Source organism: Leptodactylus fuscus, chromosome 6, assembly GCF_031893055.1.
Source record: "Leptodactylus fuscus isolate aLepFus1 chromosome 6, aLepFus1.hap2, whole genome shotgun sequence".
In the NCBI taxonomy this organism is placed as follows: Eukaryota; Metazoa; Chordata; class Amphibia; order Anura; family Leptodactylidae; genus Leptodactylus; species Leptodactylus fuscus.
In genome coordinates, this window is record NC_134270.1 from 48,280,091 (window position 1) to 48,298,192 (window position 18,102).

General features: G+C 43.4%; 1 protein-coding gene across 1 annotated transcript in view; it reads left to right on the forward strand.

The window, feature by feature from the left end:
• Window positions 1-18,102, forward strand: part of FOXJ3 (forkhead box J3) — a 72,372-nt gene that overhangs the window by 16,841 nt on the left and 37,429 nt on the right. Inside the window, exons 2-3 of the mRNA XM_075279889.1 lie at window positions 12,026-12,092; window positions 16,913-17,382. Of these exons, the coding sequence (XP_075135990.1) occupies window positions 17,059-17,382 (324 nt within the window). The 5' untranslated portion in view covers window positions 12,026-12,092; window positions 16,913-17,058. The remainder of the gene's footprint in view (window positions 1-12,025; window positions 12,093-16,912; window positions 17,383-18,102) is intronic.

Here is an 18,102-nt window from a genome sequence, read left to right on the forward strand (position 1 = left end):
TGTGTACATTGGTGACAATGACAAATACCTCTTATGAATTCACATATTCATGGAAATGACTTATGGTGGCTGCAGACCACTATTTATTTAGCACCAGTCTGACTTTGCTTAGGAGACATCCCCGTGATAAGCAGAACTTGGGTGTCCTGTGTTGGTGCATGTTCACACAGTGGGCTGCCATCTCACATTCCTTTCCACTTTCCAGCCCTCGGCTTTTGCTCACTTATTGAAGGGCTGATTTGCAGTGTGACTTGTGTCGTGTGTTCTGCAGTGTGACTTGTGTCGTGTGTTCTGCGGTGTATCCACGTGACCACAGGAGGCGTCACCCCTCCGGCTGTCTTGATGTCTAGGGGTAACTCTTTGCAATCTGAAGTTGCAGGTTGGAAAGTATTGCACATACATGATGACATGGCACACGTGTGAGATTTCAGTGCAGAGTAGTAATATGGCACAGCGCCGGAGATGTCAATGGAGAGAATTGTTGTGAGGAAGAAATCTTGACTGCTGTGGACTGGAACCATGTCATCTTTAGTGATGAATCCAGGTTCTGTTTGAGATTCGATGATGGTCGGGCTCCAAAATGGAGGTCCTATGATGTGCTATGGAGCGACACGCTACCCCAAATGCTAGTGTGATGATGGGGCCATAGTATCTCACAGTCAGTAACCCCTAATAGTTATATGAGGGACACCAACAGCTCAGCAATATGTGCAAGACATCCTGTAGCCATATGTGTTACCTCTCATGGCACGGCTTCCAACTGGCATTTTTCAGCAGGATAATGCTCACCCACATACAGTAAGGCTGTCCCAGTAATGGCTACCAGATCATATCACTTCCTTGGTCTTTCTTGTTGCCGATTGAGCATTTATGGGACCAGTTGAGATCTCAGCTTTGATAACCTACAAGTGTGAACAGGATCTACAGGCCCATCTGTAGATAGATTTACCACAGGATACCACATGGAACCTGTATACCTTCATGCCCAACCATACGCCATGTTGTATCCAGGCTAGAGTAGTGGTGGCCCAGTAGGGTACTAGAGCCTTCTTTCCCATGTTGAGTTTCCCCTAATAAATTCTAATATTATAATCGCTTATATATATCATCAATACTTTCACTCATAGAAAATTTTATTCACTTCCAACAACTCTTTGGTGCATTGTATTTTTTTTGTCAGTGAGTGTAATAGAAGGATGTGAGTCTACCTGTCATGTCTGCCACATAGTAGTCATGTAATATAATACACCTTAGGGCTTGTTCACATCTGTGCCCGAAACTGGGCAGGAAACGGAGACCTGTAGGCATTTTTTAAACCCATTCATTTGAATGGGTTTGAGAAGTGTCCGGCCGTGAGCAGCGGTGAGCGTTTTATGCTCTCCGCAGCGAAACTATTTTTTTTAACCGGACACAGAGTCGGACATGCAGCACTTTGTGTCAAGTTTTCAGTGCAAAAAAAAAAAAAAAGCCATCATTATATGGGGCACCTCAGCAAGAATGAATGGGGCCACGTGTTCCTTCTTTGCAAAGGTGTGTACTAATTCTTACATGGCGCAGGCTCTCTGGTGGCGCGCACCAAGCTGTAGTTGGAGCGCGTTCCGGCCACGTTTTAATTAGGACATAATTCTCCGTCCTGTACCTTAGCATTGCCTGGGGTAACGAGTGAGATTTATGGAATAGGTTATTACGCAGCGCTTCTGTACTCGGCACTGGACATGGCTTATTGAGTTATGTTTCCTATTTTTTCCTGCTTCAGCACCTCCTTTAGCTTTTATGGCTTCTTTTCGCTCGCTCCTGCGCTTTTTTTTTTTTTCCATCACTCTGCTTGGCTTGATAAAAATCGTTCAGGTAGAAACCACAGAACATATGAATGCTTTCAAATCTAGATGTATAGAGCTTCTTGTCTGCTGCCTGGATCTCAGTGACTGACATCAGGTTGGTGGTGTCAGCTTGTATTTGTCGGGAGCTGACTATGCTCTGAACTGTTATGTCCGTAATGCAGAAAACAAATGGAAAAATAAGCCCCCTCTGTATCATTCCTCATACAGATCAATGAACTGGGCTGAACTTTAGCCCATATGTGGAATGTGTTTCACTTTCTTCTGCAGGAGCGGGTTGGCAGGGTGCTTGATACTTGTGTACCTGAGCTGTGTAAAATTCTGGTTTTGGATTTGGTCCCAATCCTTCTTCCATCAATGCACTTATAAGCCAGGACCCATAAGCTATTACCTCTCTCTATTAGTGACAGGACAGACCTTAGGCTACTGGTAGACATCCCTTTTTTACTGTTAGAACTAGTCCAGCAACTACATTTCCTAAGGATGGGTTCACATCTTCTGCACACTTCTCTGCAGAAACCGCCAAAAAGCAGCCTATAGTCAATTGGGTCCATGTGTAAGCACATATTTAGTGGTCCGGCTCTCCGTCAGAGCCCCAGCATCAGATGTGAACCTATCATAAGATCGGTCATAAGCTGGGTTCACATCTGCATTGTGGTCTCCGCACCTAATCCAATTCTATGATCCATTGAAAGGATTAGAACTAGTTGTTTAATAAACCCATTGACTGTGTGTTTGGAGAATTTCCGCCATGTATCCGCTCTTTTGGACAGAGGTGAAAGTTGGACTTGCAGCACTTTTACTCCATCAAAAAAAATAAGGGTACACGACAGTCAGCAATGAATCCATCTACAGTATTTTAAAGGGGACCTTTCATGTCCTCGGACGTATGCAGTTTTATATATCGCTAGAAAGCCAACAGTGCGCTGAATACAGCACATTGTCAGCTTTCCCGTTATATGCCTTGGGTAAGAGATGTCGGTGCCGTTACCAATATCTCTTCACTGTCAGAAGGGCGTTCCTGACAGTTTAGCTGGGAACACCTCTCCTGACAGTACTGTCTGTAGCTCTTTACTGTCAGAGGGGGTGTTCCTTACGCCTAGCTAGACTGTTAGGAACGCCCTTCTGACAGTGAAGAGATATCGGTAACAGCACCGATATTTCTTTCCCAGGGGCACATAACGGGAAAGCCAACAGTGTGCTGAATTCAATGCACTGCCGCCTTTTTGTGGTATATAAAACCGCATGTGCTTGACGACTTAAAAGGTCCTCTTTAACACTGACACTAGATTCACACCTGCGTTCTACTTTCTGTTCTGTGGTTTCTGTCTTCTGCATGCCAGAAGACGGAAACCACAGACCGGGTCCGGCCGTGAGCGGCGGTGAGCGTTTTATGCTCTCCACCGCGAAACCGGATTTTTTAAATCCGGACACAGAGTACTGCATGTCCGACTCTGTGTCCGGATTAAAAAACCCGGTTTCGCGGCGGAGAGCATAAAACGCTCACCGCCGCTCACGGCTGGACAGCTTTCTCACCCATTCAAATGAATGGGTGAGAGAGACTCCAGCAGGTTTCCGTCTCCTGCTCTGTTTTATGCAGGAAACGGAAACCTGCATTACGGAGAGGACAACGCAGATGTGAACGAGCCCTGAGGCAGACACAAACTCCTATCCAGCGCGTGTTAATCCATTTGTCCGTTTTTTGATTGATTTTTTTTTTCCCTCTTCGCACTTCTCTGCACACGCTCAGAATGAAGAAGATGGGCACCAAAACAAATCCACCAAAAACTGACACTTTTTTTTGGAGGGATTCCCATTGATGGGGACGATTTATGGTATGCAATGTGTAACGGTTTGTGTCTGTTTTTTGTTTTTTTTTATGAACCCATTATTTCTTTAGACGCATGCGCAACGGGCAGACACCCAGCGCACATGTGAACATAGCCTCGCCAGTGCAAAGAATGAGTGGCCCCAAATCCCATCTCTAAGCCAAAGTCCAGCACAAACCTGCAAACAGAAAAGGCCGAATGGAAGTTCACAAATGCAGATTTTTGCTGTTATTCCTCGCATTGATTGCTGAAGCAGGGAGCTCAGGATGAACACTGCTATATAGGCTTTTCTAATTTTGGCTAGTTTATCATCTCACATTATAGTTCATGCTATTAGGGGAAGGCTGATAAACAGAAAATCCATAAGACAAGGCTGAATAAATCCTGTCATTAGCGTTGCTGCATTGCGGTCTTCTCGTATCGCTTTTCAAAGGGGTATTCCTATATATCTGTAGGGAGTGCCACCCACTCCGCGGGGAGTTTGTGTATAGGGGAGAAGTGTCTGTAATGGCACAACCCCTTTAAGGAAACAATAGGATAGATTTATGGTAAAAAATTTTGAGGCTAAGGCCCCATGTAAGGAAATGCAGCTGAAAAGGCTGTGGAATAAAAACACAACAAAAACATATTGCATTTTTGGGTTGTTTTGTTTGTTTTTTTTGTTCTGATTTTTTTCTTCTTCTCCTATTAAATTTATAGGGAAAACACTTCCAAAGGTGAAAAAAAACAAACATTCTGCGTCTTTCACAAATGCACAGGCTTTTCTGCAGCTCAATGTGTGGATGAGTAACTAAAATTTCATTCACTTTTTTTTTTTTTCCCCATAGAAGACAAAAAAGTTGTGTTTTTGCAATGTCCATTGCCTTAAAGGGGTTGTCCAGGACCATTTTATAGATTTTTATTCATTATGCTGGGGACAGGGAAACCCCCCCCCCCCAAAAAAAAAACAAAACAAAAAAAAAAACAACATACTTGCCTGCTCCCAGATTTTCCCCTAGAGCAGGGGTGGGCAATTAATTTTCCCATGGGGCCACATGAGAAATTGTAACGGTTCTAGAGGGCAAATTTAGCTCCATTCACTTCTCCGCTGACTCCGCCCATTCTCAATCATTTTTCCATGTGCCCCACAAAGTAAAATGCTCCTACAGTCTCCCGTAGACTATACCCCCCCCCCACATTATAATGTTTCCCTCAAAATGTCCCACAGTATTAAGTCGTATTAACTAGCAGAAACTAGAGGGGACATTAAACTGGTGGCAACTAGAGGCAGACATGTCCCCCTCCAGCTACCCCCCATGGGTTAATATCCTCCTCCAGCTGCCCCAGTTTAATGTCACCCTCCATCTGCCCCCTAGTAGTTTAATGTCCCCTCTCCATGTGTATTCAGTGTAACTGCCCCCCTACATCTGCCCCTAGTCCCCCCTCTTGCTCACACCTGCTTGTCTCTTCTCTCTTTATCATCCAGCATCCTCCATTGCCAGCAGCTTGCATCAAGCACAGTCCTGTGTGGTTCCGCCCACTAAAGAGTCATAGCCTATCCTGGTGATAGGCTGTGATGACATCATCACAGGTCCTTGAAAAAACTTCAACTAGCTATGCGGGCCAGATATTAGCAGTCAGAGGGCCGGATATGGCCCGCGGCTGCACATTGCCCAGGTCTGCCCTAGAGCGATCCTGCAGCTCTAATGTTTTTTTCCAGTGTAAGTCCCTTCCCCACGTGACTGCTGAGGCCAGTCAGTGGCCTCAACCAAAGACATGGGATGTCACTACCTGAGATGTCCTATCTTTAGGCCTCTGATTGGCCTCAGCAGTCACGTGACCACTGAGGCCAATTTAGCGGCCTAAGGGAAGGGACCCGGTATATCTCAGCCAGCGAGGCCTCCGGCAAAAGAAGACACCTGATCAGCAGGACCGCACTGCATTGGGGACAGGTAAGTATGGTGTTTTTGCTTTTAGAAAAAAATATGCTGGACAACTTCTTTAAAGGGTTTTTTAGGTTTGTTAATTCATGACCTGTCCTTAGGTCTGCCTCCTGGGACTCCTGCTGATCAGCTGTATGAAGAGACTGCAGCATCTGGGTGAGCGCTGCGGCCTCTTCACAGAGAACCAAGCTGATGTACGCCCCCCCCCCCCCCAATCCCATTCACTTTAATGGGAGTGCTGGGGGATAGCTGAGCACTTTACTTCTATCTACCAAGCTATTGAAGTGAATAAGAGTAGGGGTGCGTCTGCGTCCACCAGGGATTCGGATGCCTTCGCTGTAGTCTAGGGGTAAACATTTCAATCTGATAAAAAGTGGTAAGAAAATATTTTATGGGATTTCAGCACCCAAATCCAGCTACCGCCCATCTCTGCAAATCTTGGTTGCAGTTTTTACGATGTTCTGAGGTTTTTATTGACTGGGGCTTGTCATACAGAAGTGTTTATTGCGACACAAGGGTCGGAGGTGAATGCAGAAGCAACGTGTGGACTCAGGGCTTCCCTTCTGCTTTCAACATGTTTTCAGTCAGGCGTTTCACCCCCTCCCCTCCTCCAAACAGACTGAATGCTGGTATTTGCTTTGCTGAAGCATGTGTCATAACAGGGGGAATCCCATATGTCAGAGATCTATTGTCCAAGTGTGAAGCCATGCTAATGCCAAGCAGGCGGCCTGTCATTGCCCCTCTCAATGTGCTTTTCTGTCACAGCCGTGCGCTGGAATTTTTGGAATGTCAGATCAGTGTAATACCAGCCAGTTAAAGGGGTTTTCTGGGACTAAAATATATTGGCCCTCCCTCGTGATAACTGGAGGGGGGACTCCTGGCATCTCCTCCAATCTGCTGGCTACATCCCCTTCAATGTTTACCAGGCACAGCACCATACTTCTGTTAGTGGCTGTGTCTGGTATTGCAGCTTAGTACAATTTATATAAATGGGGCAAACGGCTATTAAAAATATTGCGCTGTATCTGGGGAGTCTTCAGTTAGCTGATAAACTGCAAATATGATTCCCAGCCATCTGATTTTTATGACCATTGTTATTTTAGTTCTAGTTTTAGGCCCCATGGGGCGTTCCACAGCAGTTCTTCCCGCAGCTCTTTAGATAGAAAGTTTGCAGAGGTTTCCTCTGACGACTTTGTTACAATTATACCTATGGGGAAACCATTGGCGTTTCTATAGGTATAAGTGGTATGCTGCAATTTCCAAAACTGAGCCAGTTTTGGAAATCATGGTGTGTGTACACCGCGGTTTTTTGCTGCAAAGTGGGCCCGGGATTCGCTTGAATCCCATCCACTTTGCCCTGACTGTAAAACTTTGCGATTTTTTTTTTTCCGTGGCGTTTATGTCCCGTAGGGCCCAACCTTAAAGAGTATAACCCCTCAAGGCCTTAAAGGGTTTCTCCAGGGCAAAAATATGGATGACCTGTCCTAAGAAGATGTTATTAGTATTAGATCAGTGAAGAATAGAATAGTTAGTAAATGTGTGGTCAGGAGGTTTGATGTCTGGGACCACCACTAGTCGCTAGGGCATCATTTCATGGGCATATGTATAGAACAATGGCTATTCATGTGCACTTGGGCTCCATGTTTTTGGACCACCACTCCATGCACATACCCTGAAATGGGGGCTTGGCACAACATTCTAGCCATTCCTGAATGCCAGGCCATAGCAGGGTGCCTACTGTCACACGTAAAAGGAAGGGGGAGCTCATGACACTTATGGAGTAGGCTAGGGCCAAGTAGAGAGGCTACATGATGTCTAAAAAATCTACTACCCAATAGGAAATGGAGTAACACATGGCTGCAGGGTCAGACTACACAAGGCTTTATTTGTAGTCTGCAAACCCGGTCACTCATTCATCTGCCTTGAGCTGTGTACACTAAACAGTAGTATGAAAAAATTTTGAGAGTCTTCAGCAGTTGATACCTTTTTTTAATGGCTAGCTAAAAACGATGGCCGATTGCAAGCTTTCGAGGCTCTAGGCCTCTTGCTCAGGCATAGTTTAAACAGGAAGAGGCCTAGAGCCTCGAAAGCTTGCAATCTGTCATCATTATTAGTTAGCCATTAATAAAGGTATCAACTGCTGAAGACTCTCAAAATTTTCTATGTTTCACATCAACTGGCTAACACGGTACAAAAATATTTTTTCACTAAACAGTAGGGCATTTTCTATCAAGTTTCGATCTCCAGACTTGTTCTACTTTTTAGCTTAGGCGTATTTGAGCAATAAAACATTGACCAAGTCGTCACAATGTTAATGACTTCCTGTAATGACTGGTGGCTGTTGATCTGCTCCGTGATACGGTTACCACATGACCTGACTTCGTATATGGCGGATTATGTGTTTTTATCCGACCACTCACCATACAGTCAGCAGCCTGTAGAACTGGTTACGTGACTCTGTCCGGCCGCGCGCTTACCTGGGATTCTCCGGGTTACTGTTATAAATGGTGTCTCACAATCTCAGTCGGGCCGACATTGCCTCCTCCGTAATGCTGTAAAAACATTCAGTGACTCATCATGGAGAAGCGAGGTGATGAGTCACGGTGAAAGTCAATATTTTCAGGAATCTTGGTGTCAGCTTATTTTAAAGGTCTCAGGTACAACTATGCCGAGATGTGCTGCTTAATAATGCAAGCGCCTATTTATAAAACTGCACTGACTGACCGCCTTGCTGGATGTGGCTCTGCTCTGAGGACTCATGTGAAGAATAGATCTGAGGATCCTTAAAGGGCCCCCACATCTAGTCAGCTGCTTATAGCAGTCACTTCTAGGTATGGAAGAGATTCTGGAGATCTGTCAGATGACATAGTGATTTCTGTTTTGGGCACTTCCTGATAACAAGGAACAGTAGACTTGGAATCTTTGGATCTGGTTCTGTTGTCTTTTGGGTATTGAAGTTCTGAGGATTTTCTTTGACATCCCCATTTTAGTCATGTGGGATGTAGTTGTTTGTAAGAGGACCCATCACCTCTCCCGACATGTCTATTTTAGTAAATACTTACATTCTTCAGAAAGTGTAAGTATAGTCTTATTTATTTTTTTCATAAATCCACAGTGGTGGTGAAGATGACAAAATATGTGTAGATTATCAATTAAAAATATCGGATTATTCTGGTACTTGTCTCCATCCATACAATAGAAGTTTATGGAGGGGGAAGAAAGAGGAGAGATTCTCACAGCGGAAAGACATCTCATTTTCTCGGTTATCGGGAATTGCTATCTAACCTTCTCCTGACAGATTAGACTCCTTTTAATACTGCAAATGGCCTTATAACTTATCTCTGTCTCTCTCCCTCTACTTCTCCACTTCCATAGACTTCGTTGTAAATTGATACTGCTTGTGTACAGAGTCTGGACCAAAATCATTCAGATAAGAAATAGGCATGAGTAATGCTCACAGACAACAGTAATTGTCGTTAGTGAAGTATATTACAAAGTTTGTTCTTTTTCCTGGCACTATAGGTTTGTGAAAAAAGAAATATTTTCTAATATCAGATCTGTGGTGGGTGAGACAGATCCAAAGGGAATGGAGCAGGAAGCAGACAGCGCTATTCTGTGTAGTGGCTTGAATGTGCCACTGCAGTTCAGGTGACTGTAAGCTGATCTGTAGTACCTAGCCTGGCCACTACACACAGAACAGTGCTATCTGCTTCCTGTTCCATTCTCTGTTTATCATCTGATATTGATGACCTTTTCATCCTGCAAACCCCTTCTTAAAGGCTGTTCGTAGAGAGTAGTATACTTGACTTTGATCTATGAATGTAGCAGCTATAGTCCATAACCATAGGCTTATACACATAGATATATCAGCTCGGATACTTCTTTATACTGTGCCATACTGACAGTGTGGACGGTGTTCTTTGGGTCATAGATGAGACAAAAATTGAGCTCTTTGACATTCTCAACTCGCCATGTTTGGAGGAAGAAAAATGCTGCCTATGACCCAAAGCACATCGTCCCCACTGTCAAGCATGGAGGGGGATACATTATGTTTTGGGGGTGTTTCTCTGCTAAGGGCCCAGAACTACTTCACCGCATCAATGGGAGAATGGATGGAGCCATGTACCATAAAATCCTGAGTGACAACCTCCTTCCCTCCGCCAGGACATTAAAAATGGGTCATGGCTGGGTCTTTCCAAAACATACAGCCAAGGCAACAAAGGAGTGGCTGAAAGACAAGCCCATCAAGGTCATGGAGTGCCCTAGCCAATGTCCAGACCTTAATCCCATAGAAAACTTATGGAGGGAGAGGACGCTCCGAGTTGCCAAGTGACAGCCACAAAATCTTAATGATTTAGAGATGATCTGCAAAGAGGAGGGGACCAAAATTCCTCCTGACATGCGCAAACCTCATCATCAACTACAAAAACCGTCTGACTGCTGTGTGCGCCAATAAGGGTTTTACCACCAAGTTTGCCAGAGGGATCAAATACTTATACTTCAACCACAAATCTCACATAGGGGACATGAAAAATCTTCCCTATTGATTTTTGTGACAAAATATTCGAGACATACTCTGTGGCCTATACAAATAAGTGAAGTAGGTAAAATATGACCATCACATATTGTTAGTACTGGTTCCTATTAGAGATGAGCGAGTACTATTTGAAACGGCCGTTTCTAATATCACGCACCCATAGGAATGAATGGACGCAGACTTTGCCGGCGGCCGGCTGCTTAACCCCCTGCGTGACGGCCGCGTCCATTCGTTCCTATGGGTGCGTGCTATTCGAAACGGCCGTTTTGAATAGTACTCGCTCATCTTTAGTTCCTATGTTGTCTCTATATAGATGGTACGTAATCCTGCTTGAGCTAATAATGCAGAGAAGTGATCTCCACAGAACAGGACCAGTGGCCAGAGTGCAGGATTTCACAATTTTTTATTTTTATTTTTTTAAAAAAAATTTAGATAATGGAGCAGCAAATTTAATGAAAAAAGAAACAAAAAAAACAGAAATTCTTTAAAAATGTCTAAAATAAAAACTTAAAGGGACCTACCCAAGCATATTTAATGGCCATCTCATGTCACAGAGCGCGTTCTACTCATACACCTCATACTTTTATTAGGTTTGGCACTTCCATAGATTTGGAGAAAAAGAACTTTGAAGTGTTATGTTAATATGTCAGTGGGTGCACTGGGGGCGGGCCTTCAGCTCCCTGGGCCCTATACTGGCAGGAGGTGATACACTCCCTTTAATTCAAATATTGGGGAATTTCTGATTAACTTCCCTTTAAATCCCGAATCATGACCCTCTTTAAACCTTACCCCTGTTCTTCTCTGTGACTCGCCTATCCTTTAGAATAGCCCCCTTTAAGGTAAGTTCCCATAAACCACCTCTTTGTGCTCCCTGGTTTGTGGACAGACAGCAGCTATTAGTGGGTTAGTCCATGTTACATCCCCAGGAGGGGGGATAAGAATATAAAATACCCAGGTATATAAGAGAAGCCACAGACTGATTCATCCTCATTGAGTGTACGCAGTGGGTGTGCGGAGAGTTCCAGATTTATCTGGAAAACCCCCAATATGATAAGTTTAGCAGCGGTTTAATCAGATTTTCTCCGCTGAGTCAGAATTGTACATTGATACATCTTCTTCTACATTTTATTCCTTACAGTAAAAATGAGTAGTTTGTGTTATATTGTTCATAAGGAAATGGAAACAAAACCGGTTGAATTGGATCCATCATAGATCGCATAATCCTAGTATTGTCGTGATCGTATGGCTATGACTATAAATACTTAGACAATCCCTTTAATATCGATGGCTTGCTTTTTTGGATATATCACCAACCACAAGATTTTAAAGGGGCTGGGGTGCTTGTGTGAGTGCTGCAGTCTCTTCTGTACCAGACACCATACTGTCCATTCCCTAGTGGCTGTGCATTGTACTACATGCAGCTCAGTCCTATTCTTTAGAATGGGGCTGAGTTGCAGTACCGGGTACAGCCACTACACCGTGAACAGCGATGTGCTGGGTTAATAATGAAGAGGTCAAAGTGCTTGTGTGGGCCCCCAGCTGACCAGTGGCAGTCCTAACCATGTACTTTGTGGCTTTGTAGTCAACTGTGCTACGTGGCCGCGACCATTAGACTTTGTGAATGTGGAACTAGAAAATGTAAAAAAATGAAATATTATTTCCCACAGAGTTTCAAAAGATGGAACGTTCCACTATAACGTACAAGAATATGGGTGATTCCATAATTCTGAAATGCCAGGGGTGCCTCTCAATGGGGTTCAGTATATTAGAAGTCGATTTTGTTGCCATTTCCACCTCATCTCTCTGTCTGATTCTTTGGTTTGTGGAGGGCTTTTCCCTGTATGTCCCCATGTATGGCTGTCAGGTAACCTCTGTCCATCTTCTCTCTTATTTTTTCAGCTGGCTTACTTCCTGTCCAGATGGGTTTACATGAACGGATCTACACACTGGTGACATCACACACAAGGTGAGGGCTCTTATTTCGTCTATACCACAATATATCCTTTAAGTCGGCTGTCTTGTGACATTTGTCTCGCCAGATGTTGTGAAACTACACCTCCTGGTGTGCTGGGTAACGTGTGCACATGAAATGTACGGCCTATGGAGAGGTTATCCACCTTGGCTAATTTTTTATTTTTATTTTTTATTGGCTGAGGCCTTTGACTATGGGCTGATCACATTATAGAGGACCTTTCAATACCTTCACCAAGTCCAGCTCTTTCCATCACCTACTATCTCCACTGATTCCAGCACAGTTGGATTTTTTTTTTCTCTAGCCCCGACAGTTCCTGAGCAGTAAGTGCTGTTAGTTTTGGGGTCCGATATACTATTTAGGATTTGTTCTGTCAGACAAGGGATGTGATTCTGAGCTCTGACACTGTCCACCTATGATTGAAGCTCTGAATGCCCCAGCCCCTGCCCCTCTTGCTCCTGCCCAACTCCGCCGTCGTGAAACTACAGAGCCGCTGCACCAAAACGATCAGCATTGACTTTTCAGGAATGATGGGAGCTAGAGAGAAAATTCCAACTGTGCCAGAATCAATGGAGCAGCGGCTATTAACAGATGGTAAGACAGGCGGTGAAAGTTCCTCCTTAAGAAGTGTGCATTATCCCTGCAGCGCCACCACAGGAGGAATGAAGCATTGCAGAGTTCTTATCGTCATCAATGAACTGTCCTTGTAATGCATGGATGTGCTGGCTCCTGCAGAGTGAGACCGGCTTTTAATAGCTGCTCTACTACATGTGTACGGTTAGCAGAGAATTGGTTATAAACCTAATTTTCTAAAATGTCTATAGTTTCCATATATGCCACCATCATTCAGCTTTATTGCCCAAGCCATCATTCAGGTCTGTATGTGCCATTACTCTCCCTCAGAGAGCCCATGCACCCCAAGCTGACTACTCCTACAGTATAAGGTTTGGGTCACCTTTACCTAGCTGTCGGCTACCTAGAAGCCTCCATTTCTTGTCCATTATGATCCCAGTCACTAGTAGGTGTATTTCCGACTACCCTGACCTTATCCAAGACTTGAGGGAAAAGCTTCATAGGGTTCAATGAGTGATCATTTGGGTAAACCATCTTGGTATTTGACTACTACCTATATTAGGATGCCACCTATATTAGGATGCCAGTGTGTACGTTTCTATTATACGGTCTTGGACCCCCTGCACGCTCCCTCCAGCTGATACAGGATTGTTGGCTTTACTTTTTCTTTTTTTCCTAGTTTTCCGCCCCGTATGTCTCATGGTGACTACATTATCTTCTTCCGCTGGAGCATTAATAAGAATATTCAGTGCGCGGACAGATTCTTTGGCATTTTTACATAACAAAATGCAATTTTAATGAGGAATTCTTGTTAATAATGTAGATGGGTATTATGTTAATCTAGGAGGCTTCTTCTGTGGGAATCCATCTGAATATACCTGTGGGCAAGTGCACAAGATTATTCCTCACTCGGCCCTCTGGTCCCCAAGGAAAGGTTGGAATAGTTTTTTGTAGAATTTAATTACTGTGAGCTGATAAATATCAATTTGCTGCTTCTTTTGGAAATCCGCCCTTGTCAGATCCCCCTGCAGCGGGGAACTGGCTCAAAATCATGAGCTGGAGATTATTACAATTCACATGTAAATCCTCTACATATAGACCCAGGGACAAACACTGTTTATTTGTACTGCTTCCCCCCCCCCCCCTTTTAATAGGTTCATAATTTTAGGATAGGTCATCACTATCCAATTGACACCTGACACCCCCACGATCAGCTGTTTGAAGATATTGCTGTGTTCACATGAGCTCTTTGGCCCCTTACAGCTGACCAAGCATACTTTATACAGCGACTATGTTACAACTTAGCCCTCTTCACTTGAATGGGACTGAGCTGCGAACAGGCCAGGTCACCACTGAACATGATATCTGTAGCCTGTGAATCAGAAGCATCGCTCATATGGCACCTTAAATAGCTGATCAGTGGGGGGTGCCAGGTGTCAACCCACGGTCAGTCTGATATTAAAGGGGCTCTATCATTGGGAAAAGTCATTTTTAGATAAGCACATCCTTGCATAGCCTTTAGAAAGGCTATTTCACACCTACCTTTAGTATGTAAATTGCCTCAGTAGATTTTTTTATTCATATGCTAATGAGCTTAGACCGTGCACCGGAAGTGTCTGTGCACTGTCTGCTCTATGTGTATGTACAGCAGAGACCAGTCATCAGCACAGCAGCCTTATACAAAATCTACTGAGGCAATTCGCATACTAAAGGTAGGTGTGAAATAGCCTTTCTAAAGGCTATGCAAGGATGTGCTTGTCTAAAAATGACTTTTCCCAATGATAGCGCCCCTTTAATGTATTGTAATTATAGTCCTCGAAAATCCCTTTACGTCAGTTTTCTAAATTAGGGCCCTTGTATCTTCCATTAATGAAGTCATACAGGTTTAGAATACATGACCGATTTCCCCTGAAAACAGTTCCACACCAGTCCTTAGGACATGTCTGATAATGCAGCTTGGCTCTGAATCACTGTTAGTGGGTGGCAGGTAGGCTGCTGTTTGTGGAGAAAGCATGTATGTTTTTCAAAACCTTGATATCCCCTTTTATTTTATATTTTTTTTACAAGTTAGATAGTTACCCAATGTGTATGGGCCGTCTCATCTCTCCCTCAATAGAAGATATTAGGAAAATTAAAGATTGGGCATGTCTGTTCTCAGTATGCCTTGGCTGCTTCAAGGGTGTATGTATATGAGGAAGTCAGGATGAGTAGCATTTGGGATTCTAATGCTAAAGGTGTATATTCATTTGCCAGGCTAGGTAATAAGTGTATGATCACTGGAGGGTCTGACCTTTGCCCCCCCACCCATTGATCATGAGAACAGCGCAGGGTGTATTTGCATGGAGCGATTATCACACGTGCACTAAAACTCCATTCATGGTCTATAGGCCAATGGAGATGGCTGACTACCACACCCAATCCTGTGGATAATGATCTGGATTTTCCAGTGCCCAACCTATTTAATAATATCTATCAGTCCATATCCAGATTCTATTTTTTGATTCATTTTGATTTTTCTATACCTCTTCTCTTTTTTGACATCAGTCACCCCCTCACACACACTATTCTCCCCGTTTTATCATTTGCATTTTGGGCCTAGGCAGCCTTATCTCAGATTGCAGGGATAAATCCATCGACTTTGACTTTGCAGGAAAGCCAGTGCAGCAAGCTGCAGTCAGATCTGTGATCTGATTTACCATCTATACGCAGGACTAACCTTATTATCTCACCGGCATACTCATGAGATGCGGGATCGCTGCAATGTTACAGAGTCACCTTCCTTCTAGTGTAAATACTTCCAAAATGCTATATAATGTTATAATACATCTATAAAAATCAGCTGTGTGAAGAGAACATTTAATTAATTATACGTCAAAATTAGAATTTTGCCAAAAAAAGGGGCAAGTTTATGAAAAATGTCTTAAAAGAAAAACACAAAATGGGTGGCATTTATCATGAGGGGAATATTTTAATTAATTTTACTGCAGTCTGTTTTTTTCATAATTTTGTTGTAAGGGGGAAAAAAATAAAGGTGTTTTTTTCTTTTTATATATACATAGTCTTCATATTGTAGATTATTTACCTCCCCAATAGCATAGTTGCCAGCATAGTCTGAGACCTTTACAGCCCTGCCACAAAGCGCCCACAAACCACCCACTTCAGTGAGTAATCCTAGAACTTGGCCTCTTTGTGACCGACCACACTCCCATCCTTCCCATTTCACAATAGTCTTGCGAACGCTGGACAGCTCAGAGTACAAAAGAAATTATGGGGAAGAATCACAATTTGTAGCTTTCATGTCCTGGAATTATCATGAAGGTAAATATGCAACAAGCTCATCTAATTAATTGTATAATAGGATAAAAAATAATGACGCTATTATGCTACTTTTCTGGAAGGCAGATGGGCATCCCATGCCCCAACAACTTTACTATAATTTGCTTCAGAAACTGGCATATAGTACAGCCTAAATCTATACTCGCTGATGAACTTTTGAGATTCAGGCTGAGGCCGCACATTGCGGAAACGCAGCTTTTTTTGTTGCATATTTTGTTGCGGGTTTTTTGAACCAAAGCCAAGAGTGGTTACAAAAGGAATGGTAAATATATAGGAAGTTCTGATACTTTTACCTTCTGTTCAATCCACTCCTGGCTTTGGCTCAAAAAAACGCAACAAAAAAAGCTGCGTTTTTGCAATGTGGGGCCTCAGCCTTAGGCACACAAAGGTCGGAAATGTGCCTAATGTATTAAAAGGCATACACCTCCTAAAAAATTAGGTGCAACTTGAGAGATCACGACTTGTGCAGGAAGTTCCAGCCTTGATAAATCTCTAAGATTTCTTTTAGTTCCCAGAAAGAGCTTCTCATTTTGGTACTAAAGAGTTGTAGTGTATAGGTCTCACAGGCTGTCCTATTTCCTTAGAAGGAGTATAGCCTTGAGGATCCGGAGGCTCACAACATACAGAGAAGGCCTGATTTAGAGAACCCATTTTCATACAGTGTATTCGGGAAATCTATTCGGGAACGTCAGTAAGTAGCCCCAGAAAAGAGGTCAGCCATGTAGAGTGTGTGACTGTGTAATACTGCTTTTCTCCTGTGGGAGTGCTGCAGGGAAATGGAACACTTGCTGTTGAGGTCTCATAAGTTGGACACTCCATGTTCTCTATTAAAAAACAACGCAAGGGGCTCTTTAAAATTGCTCCTCCATTTTTTTAAAACTTATTTTCTTTCTTATTTCTTTCAGAATAAACATTGGTCATCCCTTCATTTGGAAGTCTTAAGTTACACTACCTGGACACCTGAACGTTTTCCCACCTCTTTTCCACCCGGAAGGACAGTCTAAGAAAATACAATCTATAAATATATATACATATAAACTGAAACCCAAAAATGACTTCAGAACTTGAGAGCAGCCTCACCTCTATGGACTGGCTTCCCCAGCTTACTGTGAGAGCTGCCATTCAGAATGCTGACTCCAACCAGAACACCCATGGATCTGGGATCTCCAAGAAGAGCGCCCTCATCGACCCCAACACAACACTGGACCAGGAAGAAGTACAGCAGCACAAAGACGGGAAGCCGCCTTATAGTTACGCCAGCCTCATTACCTTTGCTATCAACAGCTCACCAAAAAAGAAAATGACTCTTAGTGAGATTTACCAGTGGATCTGTGATAATTTCCCATATTATAAGGAGGCTGGAAGCGGCTGGAAGGTGAGTACCCATCTGGTGGGGTGTACATATATGACTGATGGTGGATATCTGTAGGATCACACAGTGTTTGCTGGTACCGTGATAGGTGTGTAGTTACCTAAATACTCAGATTCTTCCCTTCAGGAACGCAACATGTAAATTCTGCCTGTCTTCAGTCACCACTAGAGGGAGCTTATTACATGCTTTGTTATTGACTGGGCAAAAAAATTATGTTTGGCCTTCTTTTGGCAGAGTTTGCTGTTGCAAATGGATGTTTGTGGTATTTTCATGGCTGACCGTCAAGCACAATGGTCAAAACTAGCCATTTCTGCCAACTGGGGTGTATGGCCAGCTTTAGTCTGCCTGCGGTGGTGACCCTATATATTACAACGCTCAGCTTTTCTCCCTCTCTCATATGAACTTATATGAGAGAGTTTTTATAATAAAAGGAGAGGAGCAGAGTTCTGTTCTATATCACAGAGCTCAGCTTCTCTCCTCTATCATATAACCCTATATATCACAGAGCTCAGATTCTCTCCTCTATCATATAACCCTATATATCACAGAGCTCAGCTTCTCTCCCTCTATCATATAACCCTATATATCACAGAGCTCAGCTTCTCTCCCTCTATCATATAACCCTATATATCACAGAGCTCAGCTTCTCTCCTCTTATATAACCCTATATATCACAGAGCTCAGATTCTCTCCCTCTATCATATAACCCTATATATCACAGAG